We start from the raw sequence: 22,821 nt of genomic DNA, 5'->3' as shown, positions 1-22,821 counted from the left end.
CCATGGGCATGGCCCTAAAAAAGAAAAAAGAAAAGGAAAGGAACATGATGCCTGGCATATAGTAAGCACTCAAGAAATATTTGTTCAATAAACAAAGGTATCCAGAAGCCAAAAAGAGCCAGGACATAGCTTCAAACCAGGCAAGAAAAACCACACCTGAAGCCACCATTTCTCTCCCTCTCTGATGCTAAACACACACTGAAGAATGCAGCATAAAGTATATCAAATAGCCACACAGTAATAAACTTCAAAGTTATAGTCACCTTAATAATCAGTTCTCTTCTGTCATCCAACTTGAGTTCAATAGGTTTTTTCACAATAAATAAATTAGTAACTCTGGAGAGAATTGTGGCATCAATTGAAGGGCGCTTGGTATCAGCCCCCTCTTCCCTTGTAAGGTGACATGCTAAAAGCTTTAATGCCAGCACCCGGACTCTAAAGAAACAAAGTCTTGAAGTTAGCATTTTGTAATATACAAATGTCTAGAAATTATAAAGGCCTATAAGAATTATTATAAGTCAACAAGATAATTAGCCTTGCTTATACTCACATTACTGATGACATTTTACTTTTTCTATTAAAACATTTAGTTTATAACTACAATTATTCCTTCATTGTATATTTATAAATAAGAAGAAAGAATACTCAGCAATTACATGTGAAGACACAGACTCACTGAAATTGCAAACCTCATTGTCAATATCACATCAACTCCAATAAGTTAGTCTGCAAATTAAAATCATAACTCCTGACTCCAAGTCTAGTGATTTATCTCAATCATAAGCCCATGAACAGGGTCCAAACAGTAGGTGGAACCTCCAGTGTGATGCTAGGGGTGAAAGAGAGCCCCTCAAATATGAAAAGGCAAATACTTTTGATTCCCATCAAAATTCTATTTTATCTGGAATGGATCAACAGTAAGGTCAGTTGAGTAGGAGGTGGAAGATTTCAAGAAAAGGTTAAATACCACACACTGTTAGACAATGAAATGAAAAAATCAGAAAAACCATCAAGTGGACATATAGCAATGAGCTGGCAAATTCTGAGACAGGTTCTTGAACTACAGGGACACTGGGCAGGTTTTAAGTGGTAATTTAAGTTCCAAGTTTCAGGTACTACTATGAGACTACGATTCAACCCTGCATACTTAGGGAGGCCTCCCTACCATAGCAAAGGCTGTGTCCTGTCACCCTGAAGTCCCCTATCGTAACACTGATCTCACTTTATTACAGTTACTAATAAAGTATAACTGAGAGAGTCTCTCTTCTCAATTATAAGCCCAATTCTAGAAGGACAGTGTCATGTCTGTGTTGTGTGCTGCTAGGTTCCCACAGCCAACTGTGGCTCTCAAGTGCTTGCCAAATCTACAGAAAGCAGGGATCATCTTCGGAGTGCAAATATTTACTCCAAGACAGTGTCAAAAGTTAGGCAAAACTTCTCTCTCTCCCATCTGCTGTTACCTCACAAAAGCTTAGAATAGCTAGGCCCACACGAGGCTCTTCCTTTGTGTCCTTGCTATCTATATTAAAATCTTGGGTTCAACACAGGGAGAGTCACAACCCCCAGGGGAAAAAGCTAGAGTGGGATACATAAAGCATATATTTTTGCATTTCCTTCTCTGGTATATAAATTTACCATTCTTTTAGGCTTAGCATGAGCACCCGAGGCCAGTTACTCCTCTACACTTATTTCTTTCAATGAATACATTTTAAGCATATTTATGTACAAAGTACTCAATGAAATTCTGAGGGTATAAATTATGATTAGCTAATGGACAGGGTTCCTGCCTAATGGAGTTTAGGGTCTAGTGGGATGGGGTAGAATTAATCAAATAATGAAAAAAAGATGTAATTTAAACTGTTTTTAAGTTCTGTGTACTTGAGAATCACCTTACCCAATGAGAAGTCTGGCCTTGCCCTTGGCTCCTGGGCGAAGTTCTCTAAGCCCTTGGAATGTCCTACCTGATTAGTGGCTAGGTTTACCTGAAGACTTTGGGTCCCCAAAGGTAAACTAAAAATAGGTATCCATTGTGTTAAATCACTAAATTTGGGGTAGGGAGTACTACAGTAATAAAGACATTACCCAGGGTCCCCACAGGGGACACACATGCTAGCTCCTCCATCACAACACTTCTCTCTACACAACACAGATGCTCACACAACCTCCTCTGATTTTCCTCCTTCCATTCCCTCAGTGTTTTGGTTTATTTCACCTCCTGCCTTATTTTTCAGTCTGATCATCTGTTTATAAATAAGCTACTATATTATCCTGATGTAGGTATGGGGAAAACGTCAAAGGAACATCTGTTTATTTCACCTAGTCTTTTCAAGACTTTTTCTCCTCATCACTGCTCATCCTTCTTGACTCTAAGCTTTAATTTTCTCTTCTCAGTGAGGGAAAATCTAATAACCACTGTTACATAGAGAGAGTAACGGAGAAGATTCATGTTGCACTGACAGAGAGGCAAGGAAAACAATCTTTCTCTTCTTTTCTTACACTAATGGTGGAGGAAAGGACACTTTTAAGTTTCCCAGATAAGAGGACAGGCTAAAGAAGCTTAAAATACACACACATGCTACTATATGAAGTGACTTGTCTACTACACTTTTATGAAAAACCTAATTTTCATAACAAATGTTTAATTTGTTCACTCCAAGAGGAGGCTGGAGGTTCACTCCAGGAGGGAGGCTGACAACTTCTAAAGAGAAAAGACAACAGGAATGCTCTACAGTTTTTCCAGTCTGTTCACCCCAGGCTCCATACATGCCTACAGCAGTACTAAGACACAGGCTGTTCTGACAGCAAGGCTGGAAGACAGATAGTCTCAGAAAGCACCCAAAAGACCTAGCATCTGGTTAGTTTCACGCATCAGCTCCCTCTCTCTGTCTAACAAAGAATCACTTTACCTTCTTTGGTTGTAACAACTATCCTTTCCTAGAATGTTCCCCTTCACCTTTCACACTCTGGGGTGCCTCTGTACTTACGAGGGTTTTTTCACCAGCAGGAGTCGCAGCATGGATCTCAACCGGGTGGTGCAGGGAAGAGCCCCTTCACCGTCCTCAGAACTCGCTTTGCTTAGGAGGAGAATACAGTTACCCAAAGGATCTTCTGTGTCAGCATAGCCCTAACGGAGTTCATAAAAAGAGAAACGATCAGTTGATTGTATACATACGGCTTAATTTTTCAACTTGAAAATGAGAATTATGTACACCTGTCAGGCAATTCACAAATTTCTTTCAGTTCCATTGAATAGTGACTTTTCAAAATAACCTACCTGAGGTAAGAAGCCTAAAAACAACTGCACTTAAGAAATAATACTGGAGAACTTCAGGAAAATGCGCCAACCCTCTTGACACTTGTTCATTTTTCTACTTTTCGAGATTCTAGTAGTGGCCCTGCCCCTAGGTGAGGCACCTATCAGGGCTTTGACCTGTCCCCATACAGGGATGGAGTGCTGCCACCAGTTCTGAATGGAAGTGAGCTGTGTGAGCTGCAGGACCTAGACCCGGGCTCCTTTTCTAAGAGGACTGTTGCGATGACAGTGTTTCCGATCTCCACCTTCTCATTCAAGGGAGGGAGGCTCCTGAACTCCCCGCATCCTTTACCTAAGCCCAGAAGGACTGCTAAAAATTTTGTGTATAATAGCTCATTAATCAAAGTATCACACTGATCTGTATAAATACAGATAGAATTCAAGAAGCAAGTTTCCTTATATAATATCTGTTTAAAAAGCATTGTTTGCTTTGCCTAAAAGCCTATATATAAGGCTGAGTTCCCTTTTTCACAGTCAATGCTAATGTCTACATCTCACTTCTTAACCTCCTACCCAGACACATCGTGTACACAGACAAATTACTAGCCTGGTTTAACCCTCTGCCAGAAACAAGACGTTCACCCACTCCTTGTTCCCTTGTCCCCAGCACCTTGTGGCTTCTCTTCATTTCTCCTATGATATGACAGTTCTGCAGCTTGCATGCATTCAAATCAATCACACTCACTAAAGACAAATGGTACCATAAGCGGTTCTGCGCAGAGTACCTGCAGTACTGGGATGACAGGACACAGGGACTCGATAAACTTGTTCCAGGTCAATGCTGTCATCATCAAGCGTCCCTGCAGCAGATGCATCAGGATGGCCTTGGCAGCAGCACTAACCTGCTCAACAATCCAGGAAAAATAACCCAATAAGATGAGGTGACTACCTCATAACATTGCACAAAATCTGAAAACGTGCTATAATTACCTCTTCCTTCAAATGTTCCTGTCCCCAAAGCATCACCTTATATTCTCTTCCCAACTAGTCTTTTCCCCTTAATAATTTCCTTTTTTTTCCTTTTTGCCTTTAAGGTATATCTTTCCATAGAATAAAAATGTTCCTTAAGAAAATACCCTGCTTACTACAACTACGGCATTGTTCTCTACATACTACATGAAAAATTTAAGTAAACATTTGATCTGAATTCTCTGAGAACAAATACGTCCTGTATTTTGTGTTTCACTTTCTAAACATTTTTTAGTTAACAATTTAACTGAACCCTTACATCAAATATAAGTTTCTTTTTGGTTTTTCATCATATGATCTTGTTACATTAGAATATTACCTTGATTTAGCCAAGTATCTAAAGAATTAGAGCTATCTTTTGTACTCCCTTCTAAATGTCATACCTCACTTTTGGGCTCTTGAATGCCAAATGCCGAGATTTCATACAGAACTTTTGGGTGAAGTAGAAAATGAATTCCATTGCAAAGTGAAGACACAGGTTTACTGACATTATGGATGCCTAAACATTCCTGCACAATAATACAAAAAGTTTTTAAAAATTAGTGATATTGATGTTTCCAAAGGATTCCTCTTTTCTTCTGTTTATAAAAAAAAAGATTCTCTGGACTAACTGTTTTTGAGTCTGCATGAGATACCTATTACATTTCTTTCAGCCAACAAGCATAATCTTGACAAATTAAAGAACTGTATTGTGGAGACAACCACCATCTTCTAGAGTTGTTCATAATAACAGACATAAATAAACAATATCATAACTTATCCTAAGGTGTTCGCATTTTGCTGATGTTTAACAGAGAGAAACAAAATTCAAATCAAAACAGACACATTTCTGGGTGAGCGGGAGGACAACATGTATGTGGGATTTGTATTATTATGATTAATACAACAATGCCCTTGCATGTGAGCAATGACTCTGAACCAACTCTTCAACTAGTTATTACAAATTCATTTCTCAATTTGAGCTATAAAATAATATTTTCATTGGAGCCTGCATAAGATGAGAGGTGGGGAAAGGCTACCTGAAATATTAACAACACAATTTAAATAGAAGGTAAAAATACAGTCAATAATAACTTACAGAAATGGAATTTTTTTCACTTTTCAAATTAACTACTTCCTAACGACACACACACACACATATATATACATACTTTTTTCCCTTTTAAAATTTTAACTTCATGCCATAAATAATAGCTTTTTATATTTCAAGCCTGTGAAAAAAAATTAAGCTTCAGCCCTAAGGTTTAAAAAAAAGTTTTGTAACTTACTTCTCTAAAAAATTTAAAAACCTGTGAGTTTCAGTTTATTCATTGATAGAATGAAATAATATCTGATCCTTAATGAAACCCCTTCTTTACTATCACTGCATATCCTGACCTACCTAGTCTTCTTATGACAGATCAAAAAACCATGAATCCTATCAAAGATTAATCCCCACCCCCTAAACTGTACCTGTCTTCTCCTAACATCAAGATTTAGTTCCTGCGACTGTCTTCTTTTTCTCCAGCAGCTTTAATTTCTTTTTTCTCCCTAGGGTTACTCCAACAACCTCAGACCTACTCTAACGTGTCCCTGGACATGCCTTGCCTTTCTTGCTAATAACTCACGTTTCAGCTCTTCTTCACACCGCATACAGGGATCTCAGCTTGTTGACCTCCTCTCCTCGATGACTCATCTGCCCTTTATCTCAGGAACATGTCAACTTAGTTTCTACTTGCTTCACCTCTGAAATCATTCATGTAGGTCTCTCACCTTCCTGCTTAATACTCCACAACATACAACTTCTCTGACTGCCAGTCCTTAGATCCTTCTGTCTTCCTTTAGCTTTTATCTCCTGTGATTCTACTGTCTATTACTTCATGTACTCAGCTCACTTACTTCTCATCATCATGGGAAAACCTCAACCTTTGAAAGATCAAAATGTTCATATTCCCCAAACCCACAAACACCTAATCAGAGATAATCATGCATAGTGGACTATTTTCACTATTAAGATGATGAACACAATCAATTGGTCTCTCAATGCATGCACAAATCCCAGTATTTTATCTTACAAAACGTCTACTCATGTCAGTCATTTCAAAGCCAGTGAACATCCCACTTCCTCACTTCCAATCTCAAAGAAAATATACAATCAAAAAAGGTTTCTTCAACTTCCTATTACACCTAAGCCCACCTATGCACAATTAGCCATAAATGTTCTAGATCCTACCACCTTCAACTTTCAAAGGCACTAGCTTCTTTTCATTAGCCACATGCCTAGTCTATTTTCAACCCTTCTCTCTCTACCGGTCCTCCTCTTAAGTACTTCAACATATTCAAATGAAAATACACTTTTATAATAAACCCCTCCCAGGCTATGGTACCCATCAACTCTGTCAAATCCCTGCAGACAAAGCAAAAGTAAATATAAAACCACTATCTAGAGAATATGAGATTTCCAAAGTAAAAACTACTCTGCCAAAGATGACCTCAGAATTAAAAATCACATCACCTGCTGAAATCAACACCTAAGAGTCAATAACCATAACAAATGGGAGAATTCAATATAATAGCATAATCTAAACAGTATTATAAAATAAGTATGTTTAAAATTTTCAAAGATGCAAAAGAAATTAATGAACAACTACTATGAAATTAGGAAATAACAATTGTTGGTGAGCACAAAGAGTAACTGCTGATAAGAATGTAAAATGATGTAGCCACTAAGAAACCAGTATCATGATTTCTCCAAAAATTACACAGAGAATCATCATATGATAAAGCAATTCTACTCTGGATATATACCCAAAAGAATTAAAAGCAGGAATTCACACAGATATTTGTATACTTGAAGCATTGTTCACAATATCCAAAAGATGGAAACACCCCAAATGTCCATTAACAGATGAATGGTCTAACAAAATGTGGTATATATAAAAGACTATTATTCATCTTCAAAAAGGAATGCATCTCTGACATATACTATAACATGGATGATAAGTGAAATAAACCAGACAGAAAAAAGACAATTACATGATTCTACATGTATGAGGTACCTAAAACAGTCAAATTCTGAAAGTAAAATGGTGGCTGTCAGGGCCTAGGAGATTGGGGGAATAGAGTTATTTTAATGGGAACAAAGTTTCAATTTAGGAAGATGGAAAAATTTCTGGAGATGGATAATGTTGATGGTTGCAGAATGTGAATTATTTACTGAGAATGAACACTTAAAAACGGTTAAAGTGGTAAATTTTGTTATGTGTATTTTACCACAAATTTTTAAAAAGCAAATTAGTCATAGCTGAGGAAAGAATTAGTATACTAAATGACAGCACTGAAGAATTCCATCCAAACAAAACAAAAGAAAGATATAGAAAATATAAAAGAGGGCTTAAAAGACACAAAGAGTTAAAATAAGAAGGTCTAACACAGATCTAATGAAAGCTCCACTTGGAGAGAACAGCAAGGATAAACGAAATAATAACAACTGAGAATATCCAGAAATGAAGGCAGACATGAGTTTTCAAATTGAAGCATGCTAAACAAGATAAATTATTTTTTAAAAAGTATACAAAGTTACATTGTAATGACATTAAAGAACACCAGAGATGAGGAAAAGATCTTAAGAGCAACTTGAGGGAAAAAAATACAAAAACATTATAATTTAACTGACAGCAGACTTCTGAACAACGACAGACGCCTAAAAAGAGCAAAGCAATACTGGCAGAGAGGTAAGGAAAAATAGCAGCAAACCTATAATTCTATATCCAGCTAATCCATCATTCAAAAGTAAGGTGAAATCAAGACATTTTTAAATACATGCATTATCAGCTATAGACTGTCACTGAAAATACTTAAAAACTTCTTTCGGTAAAAAAAGTAGACTGAATTCTAAATACTTAACAATAAATAGAAGAAAGTATTTTCAAACTGAAGCGCTAATTGAGATGAATGAACTAGGCAGATCTCTTATATGAAAAGAACAGGCAGCAAAAACATGTACACTATGAAATTATGTACTTTTTTAAATAGACAAAAACAATCATATGTATAAATTTTTAAAGACATGCACATGTAAAACACATGGACAGGAAGGATAAACACCAACTTTATAAGAGTGTTTATCTTGGTGACAGAAAAAAAGAAGAGAAAGGAAAGAAGTTTCAGTTATAATTGGTATTTTTATTTCTCTGAATAAAAAAGGACCATAAGTGGACTTCCTGTTATGGTGCAGTGGATTAAGAATCTGACTGCAATGACTCAGATTGCTGCAGAGGTATGGGTTTGATCCCTGGCCTGGTGCATCAGGTTAAAGGATTTGGCACTGCTGCAGCTGTGGAGTAGGTCACAGCTTCAGTTTATATTTATTTGATCCCTAACCCAGGAACTTCCATATGCTGTGGGTATGGCCATTAAAAAAAAAAAAAAGTATTATAAATTATAAGTAAAAATGACAAAATGTAACGTTTATTGTATCTAGATAGTACTTATAAGAGCACTGAATACAAGAGGACATTTTTAAGCATACATAGAAACATATAAACTTTTCAATATTGTCTGATGTACAGTGTTCTTTTCAATACTGAAGTACTAATATTTATGGACATTCTACACTGAAATATTTTATAATTTAAAAACATAGGAAATATTTGTTTCAAAAGAAAGAAAAGAAAAAATATTACTAAGAAAACAGATCTGAAACTATGATTTAAACCATAATAACCTAAAACTTTTCCTGAACATAAAAATCACTTTTGAATACTTTATTAAGTATTCTTAATACTTTATTAAGTATTAAGAAGTTAACTTTTCCTTACAATTCTTCCATCAATAAATAATACAACATAGGGAGTTCCCGTCGTGGCGCAGTGGTTAACGAATCAGACTAGGAACCATGAGGTGGCGGGTTCGGTCCCTGCCCCTGCTCAGTGGGTTAATGATCCGGCGTTGCCATGAGCTGTGGTGTAGGTTGCAGACGTGGCTCGGATCCCGCGTTGCTGTGGCTCTGGCGTAGGCCGGTGGCTACAGCTCCGATTCAACCCCTAGCCTGGGAACCTCCATATGCCGCGGGAGCGGCCCAAGAAATAGCAACAACAACAACAACAAAAAGACAAAAGACAAAAAAAAAGAATAATACAACATAAATGTAATTCTTTTTTTGTTTGTTTTTTAGGGCCCCACCTACAGCATATAGAGGTTCCCAGGCTAGGGGTCTAATCGGAGCTACAGTTGCCAGCCTATGCCACAGCAACAGCAACACGGTATCAAGAGCCATGTCTGTGACCTACACACAGCTTATGGCAATGCCAGATCCCTAACCCACTGAGCAAGGCCAGGGATCAAAGCCACAACCTGGTTCCGCTGTACCACAATGCGAACTCCATAAATGTAATTCTTAATAAGACTTCTAAAAAATCAATTCAGTTACTAGACTTACTAAGTTAAGGGAATTTAACAGTATAGATTTATTAGAGCTGAAAATAATTACCATCTATTTTTATGACAATAATTCTACCTCATCCAACAAGTCAAGTAATTTAATTTTGAAGTTATAAATAAGAGATTCCACTGTTACTACTTCCAAAAAAAAATGAAACCAAAAAACCTACCTTAATTACTTCCAGACAGCAGTGGTAAGTTTTAACTTTCACTTGTAGCAATGGGTGAGACAACATACGTAGAAACACCTTCTGACTTTCTCCTTGTAGTAATGGACTGGCCTGTGCAGATTTCCAGCTGGTAAAAAGGTAAAATATCTAAGATATCTAAGGCAATAAGTTACTAAACAAGAGATTGAAAAGCATAGCAAAAGAGGGTTCTTCCTACTCCAATGCTTCCAACTGGCAGCGTCTTATTTAACTAACCCAGTATTAGTATTTACCCAAGCACTTATTTGCTTCAAGGAAAAGAATATTCTCTCTTAAAGAGTATATTAAAAATATGCTCTTAAAAAATATTCTCTCTTAAGGGAACCCTCCTGCACTGTTGGTGGGAATGTAAACTGGTACAGCCACTATGGAGAACAGTTTGGAGATATCTTAGAAATCTATACATAGAACTTCCACATGACCCCGCAATCCCACTCTTGGGCATCTATCCGGACAAAACTCTACTTAAAAGAGACACGGGTACCCGCATGTTCATTGCAGCACTATTCATAATAGCCAGGACATGGAAACAACCCAAATGTCCATCGAAAGAGGATTGGATTCGGAAGAGGTGGTATATATACACAATGGAATACTACTCAGCCATAAAAAAGAATGACATAATGCCATTTGCAGCAACATGGATGGAACTAGAGAATCTCATACTGAGTGAAATGAGCCAGAAAGACAAAGACAAATACCATACGATATCACTCATAACTGGAATCTAATATCCAGCACAAATGAACATCTCCTCAGAAAAGAAAATCATGGACTTGGGAGTTCCCGTCGTGGCGCAGTGGTTAACGAATCCGACTAGGAACCATGAGGTTGCGGGTTCACTCCCTGCCCTTGCTCAGTGGGTTAACGATCCGGCATTGCCATGAGCTGTGGTGTAGGTTGCAGACGTGGCTCGGATCCCGCGTTGCTGTGGCTCTGGCGTAGGCCGGTGGCTACAGCTCCGATTCAACCCCTAGCCTGGGAACCTCCATATGCCGCGGGAGTCGGCCCAAGAAATAGCAACAACAACAACAACAACAAAGACAAAAGACAAAAAAAAAAAAAGAAAAAAAGAAAATCATGGACTTGGAGAAGAGACTTGTGGCTGCCTGATGGGAGGGGGAGGGGGAGGGAGTGGGAGGGATTGGGAGCTTGGGCTTATCAGACACAACTAAGAATAGATTTACAAGGAGATCCTGCTGAATAGCATTGAGAACTTTGTCTAGATACTCACGTTGCAACAGAAGAAAGGCTGGGGGAAAAATGTAATTGTAATGTATACATGTAAGGATAACCTGACCCCCTTGCTGTACAGTGGGAAAATAAAATAAAAATATATATATATTCTCTCTTAAAGAGTATATCAAAAAAACACAAAAATGTCTTTAAAAACCTGTATTTATAATGTAAAATGGTATAGCCATTATGGAAAACAGTATGGAGTTTCCTGAAAAAAATTAAAAATAAAACTACCATATGACCCAGCAATCCCACTTTTAGGTATGTATCCAAAGGAAATGAAATCAGTATCTCAAAGAGATTTCTGTAATCCCATGTTCATTCTAGAAATACTCACAATAGCCAATATATGGAAATAATCAGTGTCATTGAATTAAAAAATGTGAGAGAGGTGTGTGTGTGTGTAAATATAATAGAATAATTTCAGCCTTAAAAAAGGAAATTCTAGGAATTCCCGTCGTGGCACAGTGGTTAATGAATCCGACTAGGAACCATGAGGTTGCGGGTTCAATCCCTGGCCTTGCTCAGTGAGTTAAGGATCCAGTGTTGCCATGAGCTGTGGTGTAGGTTGCAGATGCAGCTTGGATCCCGCGTTGCTGTGGCTCTGGAGTAGTCCAGTGACTACAGCTCCGATTGGACCCCTAGCCTGGGAACTCCATATGCCGCGAGAGCAGCCCAATAAATGGCAAAAAAGACAAAAAAGAAAGGAATTCTATCATTTGTGACAAACTGGATGAAGCTGAAGGTCATGTTAATTGACATAAGCCAGGCACAGAAAGACAAATATTACATGATCCAACTTATATATGGAATCTAAAAATCTCAAACTCATAGAAGCACAGAGAAGAATTAGTGGTTGCCAGAAGCTGAGGAGAGGAAATGCAGAGCCGTTGGTCAAAGGGTACAGAGTTTCAGTTATGCAGCATGAAAAAGTGATGGAGATCTAATATATGACATGGTGACTATGGTTAATAATGCTGTATTGTATACTTGATATGTGATAAGAGAGTAGACCTTCACTGTTCTCACCACATACAAAAGAAGGTAATTATGTGAGGTCACTGATAAAGAGACAGACATAAATCCCATACTTAGTGGATATTTATCACCATGGAACTTACTCTTTCCAAAAGTAATAAAAATACTAAGTTCTAAAGAAAAATCTGCTCCAATGTCTCCAAAATAAATTAACCAATGCATGATACTTCCTAAAAATCCATATAAAAGGTAGGAATAATGCAATTTATATTTAAAAACTCTCAATTCAAATTATTAATTAAAATGCTGAAAATAAACAAATGTGCTTAAATACTTGGTTGGAAAGACACCAAAACAAATGTATAAAAATCCAGGTATAATTCATGTTGATTACAGGCATGACATTTTTAAAGCTGACTCTTGAGTCAAACAGTTACGGTGCTAATGCAGCTATACATACACAGTTTAAAGGACAGAATATACAAAAGCAATTTAAACTAAAAAATAACAAGATTTAAGACCAGTTTCATTTTTGTTGCTCCTAAGCTTACACACACACACACACACACACACACACATAATATAATCATAATAAGAAAGAAAACATTACATCTTTGAACAAATGAAGATGATTTCCTTTACTAGAGGGAAATGCTGATGATAGGAAAAGCTACGTAAGGCTTGATCTGCCAGCTCCACTAATTCTAAGAGATTCTTCTCTCCCTAAAAAAGAAGCAGAATGGAACAGTAAATGTCAAGGTCATGCACAATAAAATTCTCAACAGCGAACAAAGCAGCTTCAAGAAATTAGATCATCCAGAGACCCTGAGACTGTTCACATTTGCTTAAGTCAACCTTCTCAACAAGCAAACTAAAAATGTCAGCTCGGGAGGAAAAATGTGGGTAAAATACCTAATTCAACTCCACTTGAGACTTTATATTATTTACCTCTGAGTGGCATGGTTCTTTGACTATTTGACTGTAGCCTTATCTCTCTACTAACTGCAGCTCAAGGCAAGGTATATATATTTTAAAATCCACCTTTCCCTTCTAACATGCTAACTGCTTCTAGGGAAAGAGAGGATGATCAATACATGTGTGATTAACTGACCATGCAGAATGCCACAAAAATTCAACTAAAATGTAATCGAAAATTCTATTATGGAGGAAACAAGAAGTCGGTGGCATCAAGATGTGGCAAAAAGAAAATAAAAATAAACAATAGTGGGTAAATAAGGGAAAATTTAAAATATGAGATTCAGAAAAAACTCCACTGCAGGGACCAAAAGAAATAAGAACTTTGCTTCTAATTTTTCAAGATCTTCAGGACCCATTTTGGTATTTTCAGACAGTAAACAACTACTGCAGTCAATGTCTGCTTTAAAATTACTCATTAACCCTTCCACTGATAACATACTAAATAATATCCTAACAGGAATAAATAACAAATATATAATTATTGCTATAACACTGTACCAAAGTCATCCTAGTACAGTCTAGTTCATGACTTTATTCAATAAAGAAATCAGGATCTTTCTGTGAGTAAATAAGAGCCTACAAAGTATTAAGGTGGAAAAATGAGTCTACAAATAAGCACTAAAAATGGTTGGCCCTAATCTGCTTATGTCAACTGTCACTCTGTTCACACACAGTAAGTCACTTCAAAGAGGAACTCACTAATAAAGATATTGATAATTATTTTTTTAAAAAAACCACTGGTCACATGAATACATACCATTCGTTAATCTAAAGACTTCATTTTACTTTTATATAAATAATCATATCCCTACTTTAATTTTATAACTAGGCCATTCAGTAATAAGGTATCCCACCTCTAAGACTTCAGTTGTTAAATGTTCATCAATTTGAAAATCACAGGTTAAATTTTCTAAATATTTTATCAAAGCAATTTCAAAGAGATATTAAAACTTTTTACCTCCTTTCCAACATCATACAGGAAGTTACAGGTACACTCAATTGAATAAATGGCCTCTGCAGTTCGTTTATAAATACTGTAGTTTTCAGAATTCAGCTGTTCCAAATAGGCCACAACAGCTTCATGAATATTTGGATATTCCAAAGAAACAGGCATGTCCAAAGAAACTAGAAATAATGCAGCTGACATAGGCTCCGGTAAAAAGTGGCTTGCCTTGATAAATTTAAAAAAGAAAAATTATAAACATTTTTTAGATAAACATAGTACATTGTAATCTTAACGTAGTTCAACCTTTTTTGTAATTCTCTATCACAAAGCCTAGGATTTTTCAAAGAAAATTCTATTCCCCAACACACCATTTATCTCTATACCTTTGTTCAATGCAGTTTTTCTCTGCCCCAAAAGAGGAATATCCCAAGTCCAAATGTCAACTCCTTCCTAAAGTCTGGGATTCAGGATACTGCCTTCTACCCCACACCAACATCCAGAACTGCTCTCCCCCTGGGCCCACATCTCGTTTATGCCTCTGTTACTGAACTGAATGAAGGCAGCAGAATTTTTCTCTAAATATTTCATGCATGTGCATACAAATATCCAGAAAAATGCAATAAACTCCTGAGGATATAGCCCAGGGCTTATTAACGACATACTGAATTGAATAACACTAAATAAATCAAGTGTAGCTATAGATTGCTTTAAGGAGAAATTAATTTTTATTCGGCTTTTGTGTTTCACAGGAGAGAGGAGAAATTCAACATAATATTTTAAATAGTTGTAGAAGAGCCGCAAAAGACTGACCTTTAATTAGTATAAAATCAAGGGGTCTAAAATGAAATAGTATACATTTTATAACTTTAAATCAATTGATTTAAAACTAAAAAAATTCAATTAGGTTTTTTAATGATTCTAGCTTCATGATAGGATTCTAGGCATTAATTAAGAAAAGGAAAAGGAATGAAAATTCAATGTGTAGAGAATATTATTTGGCATTCACTACCACAGCTAAAATGCTGCCTTTATTAAAGTATGTTTGATCATAGTTTTTTCCTGGATAACCCAGATAAATTTTAAGAATAATCATTAACTACCTGAAAGTCTAAGAGCTAAATCAGCTAAACAATGCCTTTAAATGAAATAAAGTTGCCAAGTGAATATCAAAACCCAAAGGAATCAAAATTTTAGGTTACTAAGCATGAGAAATAAAAAAAAACCAAGTTAAGACAGCAGCTATGAGAAAGTCAAGAGAAATTTCTCTTTTTCTAGGAAGAACTCTCCTAATGGGAAAAAAAGAAAGACAGAAACTAAATTACCTAATCGCTATTATTCACTCACTCAGCAAATACTCATTGGGCCCCTACTGTATGCCAGACACCATTCCAGATCCCGGAGCTACAAGAAGAAGTAAAATAGAACCTCTGTCCAAGCAAAGTCAACAATCCAGTGGAGAAAGCAGAAAGTAAACTACAATTGTCAGGTGTGGCTAGGAATGCCAAGAAAATTTAAAAAACGAAGGATTGGAAAGATAGAATAGAGAAGTGACAAGACCTGGGGGCAGGGAAAGGCCACTCTGATAAGCTAACATTTAAGTAGAGACCTGGAGTCAGGCACCATGTGGATATCTGAAGGAAAAGCATCCATAGAAGAGGGAACAGCAAGTACAAAGGCTCAGACATAGAGTACATTTGGCAGCAAGGAGGCCAGTGTAGCTAGTCCTGAGGGATGGAGTCAGGGGGCAGTGGTGCCAGATCAGGGAAGGCTCTGGGTCCTCATAAGGACTTGCCCTCAGAGGGAGCACTGGAAGGTTTCAAGCAAGCATCAGGATCAGTCTGTAGAGAACAGACAGAAAAAAGCAAGGGTGGATTACTGCAATAATCCAAGCAAGACAGGATTGTGGCTTAAACTCAGGTAGTAGCAGTGGGAGTGGTGAGAAGTGGTCAGGTTCTGGATAGACGTTCAAAGGAGAAATATAACACATTTTACTCAGGAACTGGATCTAAGTGTGTGTGTGAAAGACTGTAATTAGGGATGATTCTAAGTTTTTTTCTGATCAACTATCAACTAGAATGAAAGTGCCATTTACTGAGAGAGTGAAGACTACAGGAAGAACACACTTGTGAGGAGAGTAAAGAACTGGGTTTGGAACATGTTAAGTTGAAGTTATCAATTGTCAAGTGAAGCTTTCAAAAAGGATACTGGATATACATATGAGTTTAGGATTCAGGTGACATGTGTGGTCTGGAAATACAAATTTGGAAGGTATCAGCAAATTGATGGCATTTAAAAACCAAAAACTGGAAGGTATTTCATGAGGGCTCTACCCTTGTGAGAGGTTGGGAAGATAGGACTTAAGCAAAGGAGATTTAGTAAGTTGGACACTGAGCTAAGACAGTAAATCCTAGTAGCTCTAACTCCAAAGGCACTGTGTTCTAGTTTAAAAGAGGTTTTTCTGTCTCTAGGCAGAAAAATAAGAATAGCTGATGTGAGAATTAAACAAGCTCTGGACAGTGTCTGGCACTTAATAAATATTAATTTCTTCTTTTTCCTCTTTTCACTCCATGGCTCTGCATACCAATATCTGAAACTCTTATCTCAGCAACCCAAGCACCAAGATAAGGTCACAACTTTAATCATGGCATGGCCCAATGGACCCATCACAGTTTACATCCCAGGCTAATTAAAGATGGTGCTCCTGCACATATAAGCATTAGTCACATGTCAGTTGGAACTAAAAATGAAGACATTTCAGTGGAAAGCCACCACCACTATTAGATTAAAAAAAAAAAAAAAAAAAGAGTCAACATCATCACCTCCTGTACTGATAGGAAAGGGGTTTAATAATGTTTTCTCTAAACCTTGCCACTCAGAGCAGCCAGGGCATTCTCCCAGGGTGTTAGAAATGTATATTCTCAGGCCCTACCCATACCTAACAGACCAGAATATGGGAGATCTAATTAACAAGATCTCTGGGTGATCTGGTTGCACACTGCACTTGAGAAACACCACTCTGAATCAATCAGTGGCACCCAAATATTAGAGACTCTATATACTTCACTAAAAAAGTCAAACTCTTGTAGTATGAACTCTTCTTTATCCTCAGTCTGCTTGGCAAGCTGAAAAAGAGTCACAGGGGTTCCTAGGATGCTCTTGGATCTTGCTTCTAGCTGAGGGCCAGTAGTTTTAGCTCTTATTTCCCAGATGTTTCCCCCAAATGAAGTTGTCTTCCCCTATTTTACCAAATAGATTTATCCAACTAGAACCTTTTCAATAAGATTACCGATACATTATTCTAACCTGTACATGGATGTTCTCCAAATTCATTTATAATCAGCAATTATCAATTTCAAATAAGGTCAAGAGTATTTTGTCAAAACTTTCAAATTCAGGAAATCTCTACAAAGATTCAGATTACCATTTTCCAATGTCCAAATTACATATTTGATAAATGGTAACTGAAAAAATCAACAACCACTTTCAAGGTAGAAAGATTCAAAGTCCAAATTCCACTTCAATTTTTGGTGGGCTAGCAACAGGCAGAGGGCAGCATAACCTTGTATTTATATAAACTGAAGGCAAAATTTAACAGCAATGGGAGAGCGTTTTTGTTTAGATTTCATTTTAAAGTTCTCAGGTAATCGAAGCAATTATAACCATCTATAAACCAATACCTTAATTACAATATCTTCAATGACCATATTTACTGTGCAAATGAAGTTTCAAGCTATATATTTAAAAGAGCTACCAAAAATTACAGATATTGATTTACCTTCAAAAACAGAAACAAAATTACCTTAAAAAAAAAAAAAAAGCATGGAGAGTTGGGGCTTTACATTATTCTAGCAATAAAGTAAATAAAATAAATTATTGATTTCCATTTTAATTGATTCCTGCCCAAATAAGCACACAGATGAAAAGAAATCTATAATAAAAAAATCAATAAATAAGCTCTATGTTTCAAAGGCCAAGCAGCTTTCCCAAAGGCAAGGAAATAGTTCTTTAGCTATAGTAATTTCTCCCATACCTTCACTTAAACATGATGCCACACCTTTGTTTTTTTCAATAAGAACACTATAAAACATGTGCACATGAGACATTTGAAACAAGTGTACCACTAACAATCAAATTCAGAGATATAACGTCCATTTAAAAATACAGTCAATGAGATATTTAAAAGAGATGTTTATACCTACTAAAATCACCTTTAACATATGGTCACATAACGAAATAGCATTTTGCAATAAAAATTGACAACTGCTATAAGCAATGACAATGATGAATCTCAGAAAAAAATCCTGAGCGAGTACATACTTTATAAGTCTATTACATAAAGTTCAAAACAGATAAATTCATCTGTGGTGACAATAATCAGAAAGGAGGTTAGCTTGGGGGAAGCAGAAGAGGTGAAGGATGGGAAAGGGCCTTTGAACTGTTGATCGTGCTCTATTTCACATTCTGGGGGGTGGTCACTTTTTAAACACATATATATTCACTTAGTAAAAATGTACTGAACTGTGCAATTTTCTAAACATGTTATAGCAGTTTTTAAAAGTTACCTTAAAAAAACCCTTACAGAATACATTTTTTTCTATCAAGTGATTGTCAAAACTATTTTAAAATTTAGTCATTTCCCAATTTCTACACTTCCAATATAATCTTTGTACATCATGTGATGATCAGAAAGAATTTACACAAGAACAGACTGTAACACTCGGTGAACTACAAGTAAGCCACATTACCTGCCTTACCTTTTCAACAGGGAGAAGCGTCTGCAGGAGTCGGACTGCAAACAGCGAGATGCTGACAAAGGCCATCCTGTGGTGCACTAGCACTGCCTCTGGTTGTTCCAAACTGATGCTGTTCTTATGGTAGCACATGGTGTCCCCAAGGGATCCCAACACCGTGAGTAGTTTCTCCTTCTGTAAACATTTAAACACAATACAGAGGAAAACAATTTTAGGAGCCAATATGCAAATGCCAGGGAGAACAGTATAAAATGTTATCATTCAATAACAAAAACAAATGACAACACAAATTTATTTCTCTTTATCAAAATAGCCAATATGTGCTGAGATACTGTTAAAAGCAGGCAAGAATGATAAGCACACTTAAATACTTTAAAAAGCTAATAAATTTTAAGAATTTAATATGATGAATTCTAACTAATAAAAAAACAACAACTTAATGAATCATAAACTCCTCCTAGTTTCTAGTGCTTAACTGTCCAACTCTGAATGTGGCATGTGAATCTCTCATTCAGTATTTACTGGACTTACTGTATGCTTAACACAGTAGCAGGTATATGGAAAAAAATGCATTAGTACAAAGAGACATGATCCCTGTACTCTAACTGATCCCAAAGTTACTAAAGAAATGACACAGGGAATGTCAAGCAATCAAAAATAATGCAATATTAACATGTATAATCTCTCTTCAAGTAATAAGATTGTTTCAAAGCAAATGTTCTGCCATCATAAATTTTTAGAGAGCTTAATACCTAAATAAAAGTCATATCTTTTATATTGAAAGGTATGCATAAAATACCAAGATAAAGCCAAAAGACTACTAACTGGCAAATCATAACAACATAGAGGAAAACACATCCTAGATATGCTGACATGACACTATAAACTAGCAGCTAAAAAGGACAGTATCAGTAAGATGGTAGAAGAAAAAAGAACTGAAGTTCTCACTCTCAACTTTCCAAAGAAAACATATGAAAATTAAAATGAGAAATAACCTGTATTGAAGACAAAAAACTAATACATGTCAGAAAATTAAAATGAGAAATAACCTGTATTGAAGACAAAAAACTAATACATGTCAGAATTTTTTTTTTTAATTCAAGGATAAATATACAGGAAACAAAACTAAAAGGTATGGAGCCTATAAAAATCACATAAAGTATTGAAGTCACAGTGAGACAACTTAACACCCATTAGGATGGCTATGACTAAAAATAAGAGAAAGTAACAAGTATTGAGAAGATGTGGGAGTTCCCGTCATGACTCAGCAGTTATCGAACCTGACTAGCATCCATAAGGATGCAGGTTTGATCCCTGGCCTTGTTCAGTAGGTTAAGGATCCCGGTGTTGCCATTAGCTGTGGTACAGGTTGCAGATATGGCTCAGATCCCGCGTTGCTGTGGCTGTGGTATAGGCCAGTGGCTGCAGGTCCAATTCGACCCCTAGCCTGAGAACCTCCATATGCCACAGGTACGGCCCTAAAAAGACAAAAAAAAAGAAAAGAAAAGAAAAGGATGTGGAGAAATTGAACACCTGGCCACTGCTGCTGATGGGAATGAGAAAGGTGCAGTCACTGTAGCGATAACTTGGCAGTTCTTCAAAAAATTAAACATAGATTATGAATTATCATATTATCTGGCCAATATCACTTCTGAATAAACACACAAAAGAATCAAAAGCAAGGAGTTAAAACATCTATTTGTACATCAATGTTCATAGCAACATTATTTACACTAGCCAAAAGTAGAAATGTGTCATCGATAGATGAATAGATAAAGAGTATGTAGTAGGTGGTATACGTACAATGAAATATCATTCAGGCTTAAAAAGGAATGATATTCTGACACATTCTACAAAATAGATGAAACTTGAAAACATTACGTTAAGTAAAATAAGCCAGATACAAAAAGACAAATATTGTATGATTCTCCTTATATGAGGTATCTAAAGTACTCAAATTCATAGAGAAGTAAGAATAGTCATCATCAAGGAGTAGGGCAAAGGAGAGCAAGGGAAGTTACTGTTTGGTGAGTATGGAGGTGATGAAAAAGTTTTGGAGACAGTAATGGTGATGACTGCACAACAATGTGAATGTGCCTAATGCCACCAAAATATACATTCAAAAAGTGATGACTGGTTGGAGTTCCTGTCATGACACAGTGGTTAACGAATCTAACTAGCAACCATGAGGTTGCGGGTTCCATCCCTGGCCTTGCTCAGTGGGTTAAGGATCCAGCGGTGCCGTGAGCTATGGTGTAGGTCATAGACACGGCTCGGGTCCTGCGTTGCTGTGGCTCTGGTGTAGGCTGATGGCTACAGCTCCAATTAGACCCCTAGCCTGGGAACCTGCATATGCCACAGGAAGCGGCTCTAGAAAAGGCAAAAAGACAAAAAAAAAGTGATGACTGGTAAATTGTTATGTATATTTTACCACAATTTTAAAAATTATGTAAAGGAGAGAGTTCTCTTCATGGCTCAGCGGTTAACGAACCTGACTAGGATCCATGAGGATGTGGGTTCAATCCCTGCCCTCACTCAGTGGGTTAAGGACCCCACCTTGCTGTGAGTTATGGTATAGGCTGCAGACACGGCTCAGATCCCACCTTGCTGTGTATGTGGCATAGGCGGGCAGCTGTAGCTCCATTTCCACCCCAAGCCTGGGAACTTCCATATGCCACGGGTGCACCCCTCAAAAGCAAAAAAAAAAAAAAAAAAAAATTATATAAAGGAATAAATATTTTCTTTTACTTATATGGATCATTCAATAAATTTAAGTTTTAAACACAAATAAAATTAAAACTATATTTTCCAAATCACAGCAGAAGTAAAAGATACAATAAATCTATGTAGTAAAAAAGAAAACAAAATGATAGCAAAATTCTTGCATAATAGCCATATTATTATTATAGTATAATAACTGTACTAAAAAGGTTAAATTTCCCTATAAGTAAAATGTGATTTCATACCAAAAATCAAATATTAGTAATTTACACATATAAAAAATTCATTTTTAAAAATATATATATGTATATTTTGTCTTTTGTCTTTTTTTTAGGGCCGCACTCACGGCATATAGAGATTCCCAGGCTAGGGGTCCAACTGAAGCTGTAGCTGCAGGCCCATGCCACAGCCACAGCAATGTCAGATCCAAGCTGTGTCTGCTACCTACACCACAACTCACAGCAACACCGGATCATCAACCCACTGAGCGAGGCCAGGGATCAAACCTGCAACCTCATGGTTCCTACTAGGATTCATTTCTGCTGCACCACGACGGGAACTCCTTAAAAATACATTTTTATCTTTGTGCATAAAAGGTTAAAAATTAGTATAGTAAGATATGAACAAAAACATATGAAACATGAATAATGAAAAATTCAGAACAAAAATATCAGATAAAGGTGGTAATTTTCTATACATGAAATGCAAAACAGAGAGTAAAGACTGAACATAAGAAGTTCCCCCTATGGCATGGCAGGTTAAGGATCCCATGTTGTCTGTGAAGCAGTAAGGATTCGATCCCTGGCCCAGTGCAGTAGGTTAAGGATCTGGTGTTGCTGTACTGTACCATAAGTCACAGCTGCAGCTCGGATTCGATTCCTGGCCCAAGAACTTCCATATGCCATGGGCATGGCCAAAAAATTAGAAAAATACCCAACATGAATAAGTCTTCGTGGTCTGAATAACATAAATATCAAGCAAAACTTGACACTAAAACAAAGACGGATTTATAGGTTTTAACTTGGTCTTTCTGAACTTAATTAATAAATTAAACAGATATAAACCTGAAATATTTCAAAGACTACAACTCCTCATGTTTCCAAGAAATACTAGCTAAAACTAACCATTTACTTAATCGCAAAAAAAAAAGTGTATATTTAAAATTGCATTCTTTAAGCCTAGGGAAATAAAACTAAAAATCAATAAAAATAAGCCAAAAGTTCAGCCATCCTTACAAAATTAAAATAGAAAAACTTAATAGCCCTTTTATTAATAATTACTGGTCTAGAGAAAAGA

The 22,821-nt window shown here is 36.6% G+C and overlaps 1 protein-coding gene across 4 annotated transcripts in view; it reads right to left on the bottom strand.

The window, feature by feature from the left end:
• Nucleotides 1–22,821, bottom strand: part of RTTN (rotatin) — a 146,815-nt gene that overhangs the window by 100,298 nt on the left and 23,696 nt on the right. For all 4 annotated transcript variants that reach the window (XM_047766974.1, XM_047766973.1, XM_047766975.1 and 1 more), the window contains exons 11-18: nucleotides 18,808–18,978; nucleotides 14,066–14,278; nucleotides 12,740–12,852; nucleotides 9,874–10,000; nucleotides 4,666–4,791; nucleotides 4,039–4,155; nucleotides 2,985–3,124; nucleotides 264–435 (exon numbers count right to left, since the gene is read on the bottom strand). In XM_047766974.1, the coding sequence (XP_047622930.1) occupies nucleotides 264–435; nucleotides 2,985–3,124; nucleotides 4,039–4,155; nucleotides 4,666–4,791; nucleotides 9,874–10,000; nucleotides 12,740–12,852; nucleotides 14,066–14,278; nucleotides 18,808–18,978 (1,179 nt within the window). The remainder of the gene's footprint in view (nucleotides 1–263; nucleotides 436–2,984; nucleotides 3,125–4,038; nucleotides 4,156–4,665; nucleotides 4,792–9,873; nucleotides 10,001–12,739; nucleotides 12,853–14,065; nucleotides 14,279–18,807; nucleotides 18,979–22,821) is intronic.

The sequence above is a fragment of the Phacochoerus africanus genome, chromosome 2 (genome assembly GCF_016906955.1).
Source record: "Phacochoerus africanus isolate WHEZ1 chromosome 2, ROS_Pafr_v1, whole genome shotgun sequence".
NCBI classification, from domain to species: Eukaryota; Metazoa; Chordata; class Mammalia; order Artiodactyla; family Suidae; genus Phacochoerus; species Phacochoerus africanus.
Note: the sequence above shows the minus strand (reverse complement) of the source record. Positions and strands in the feature narration are given on the sequence as shown.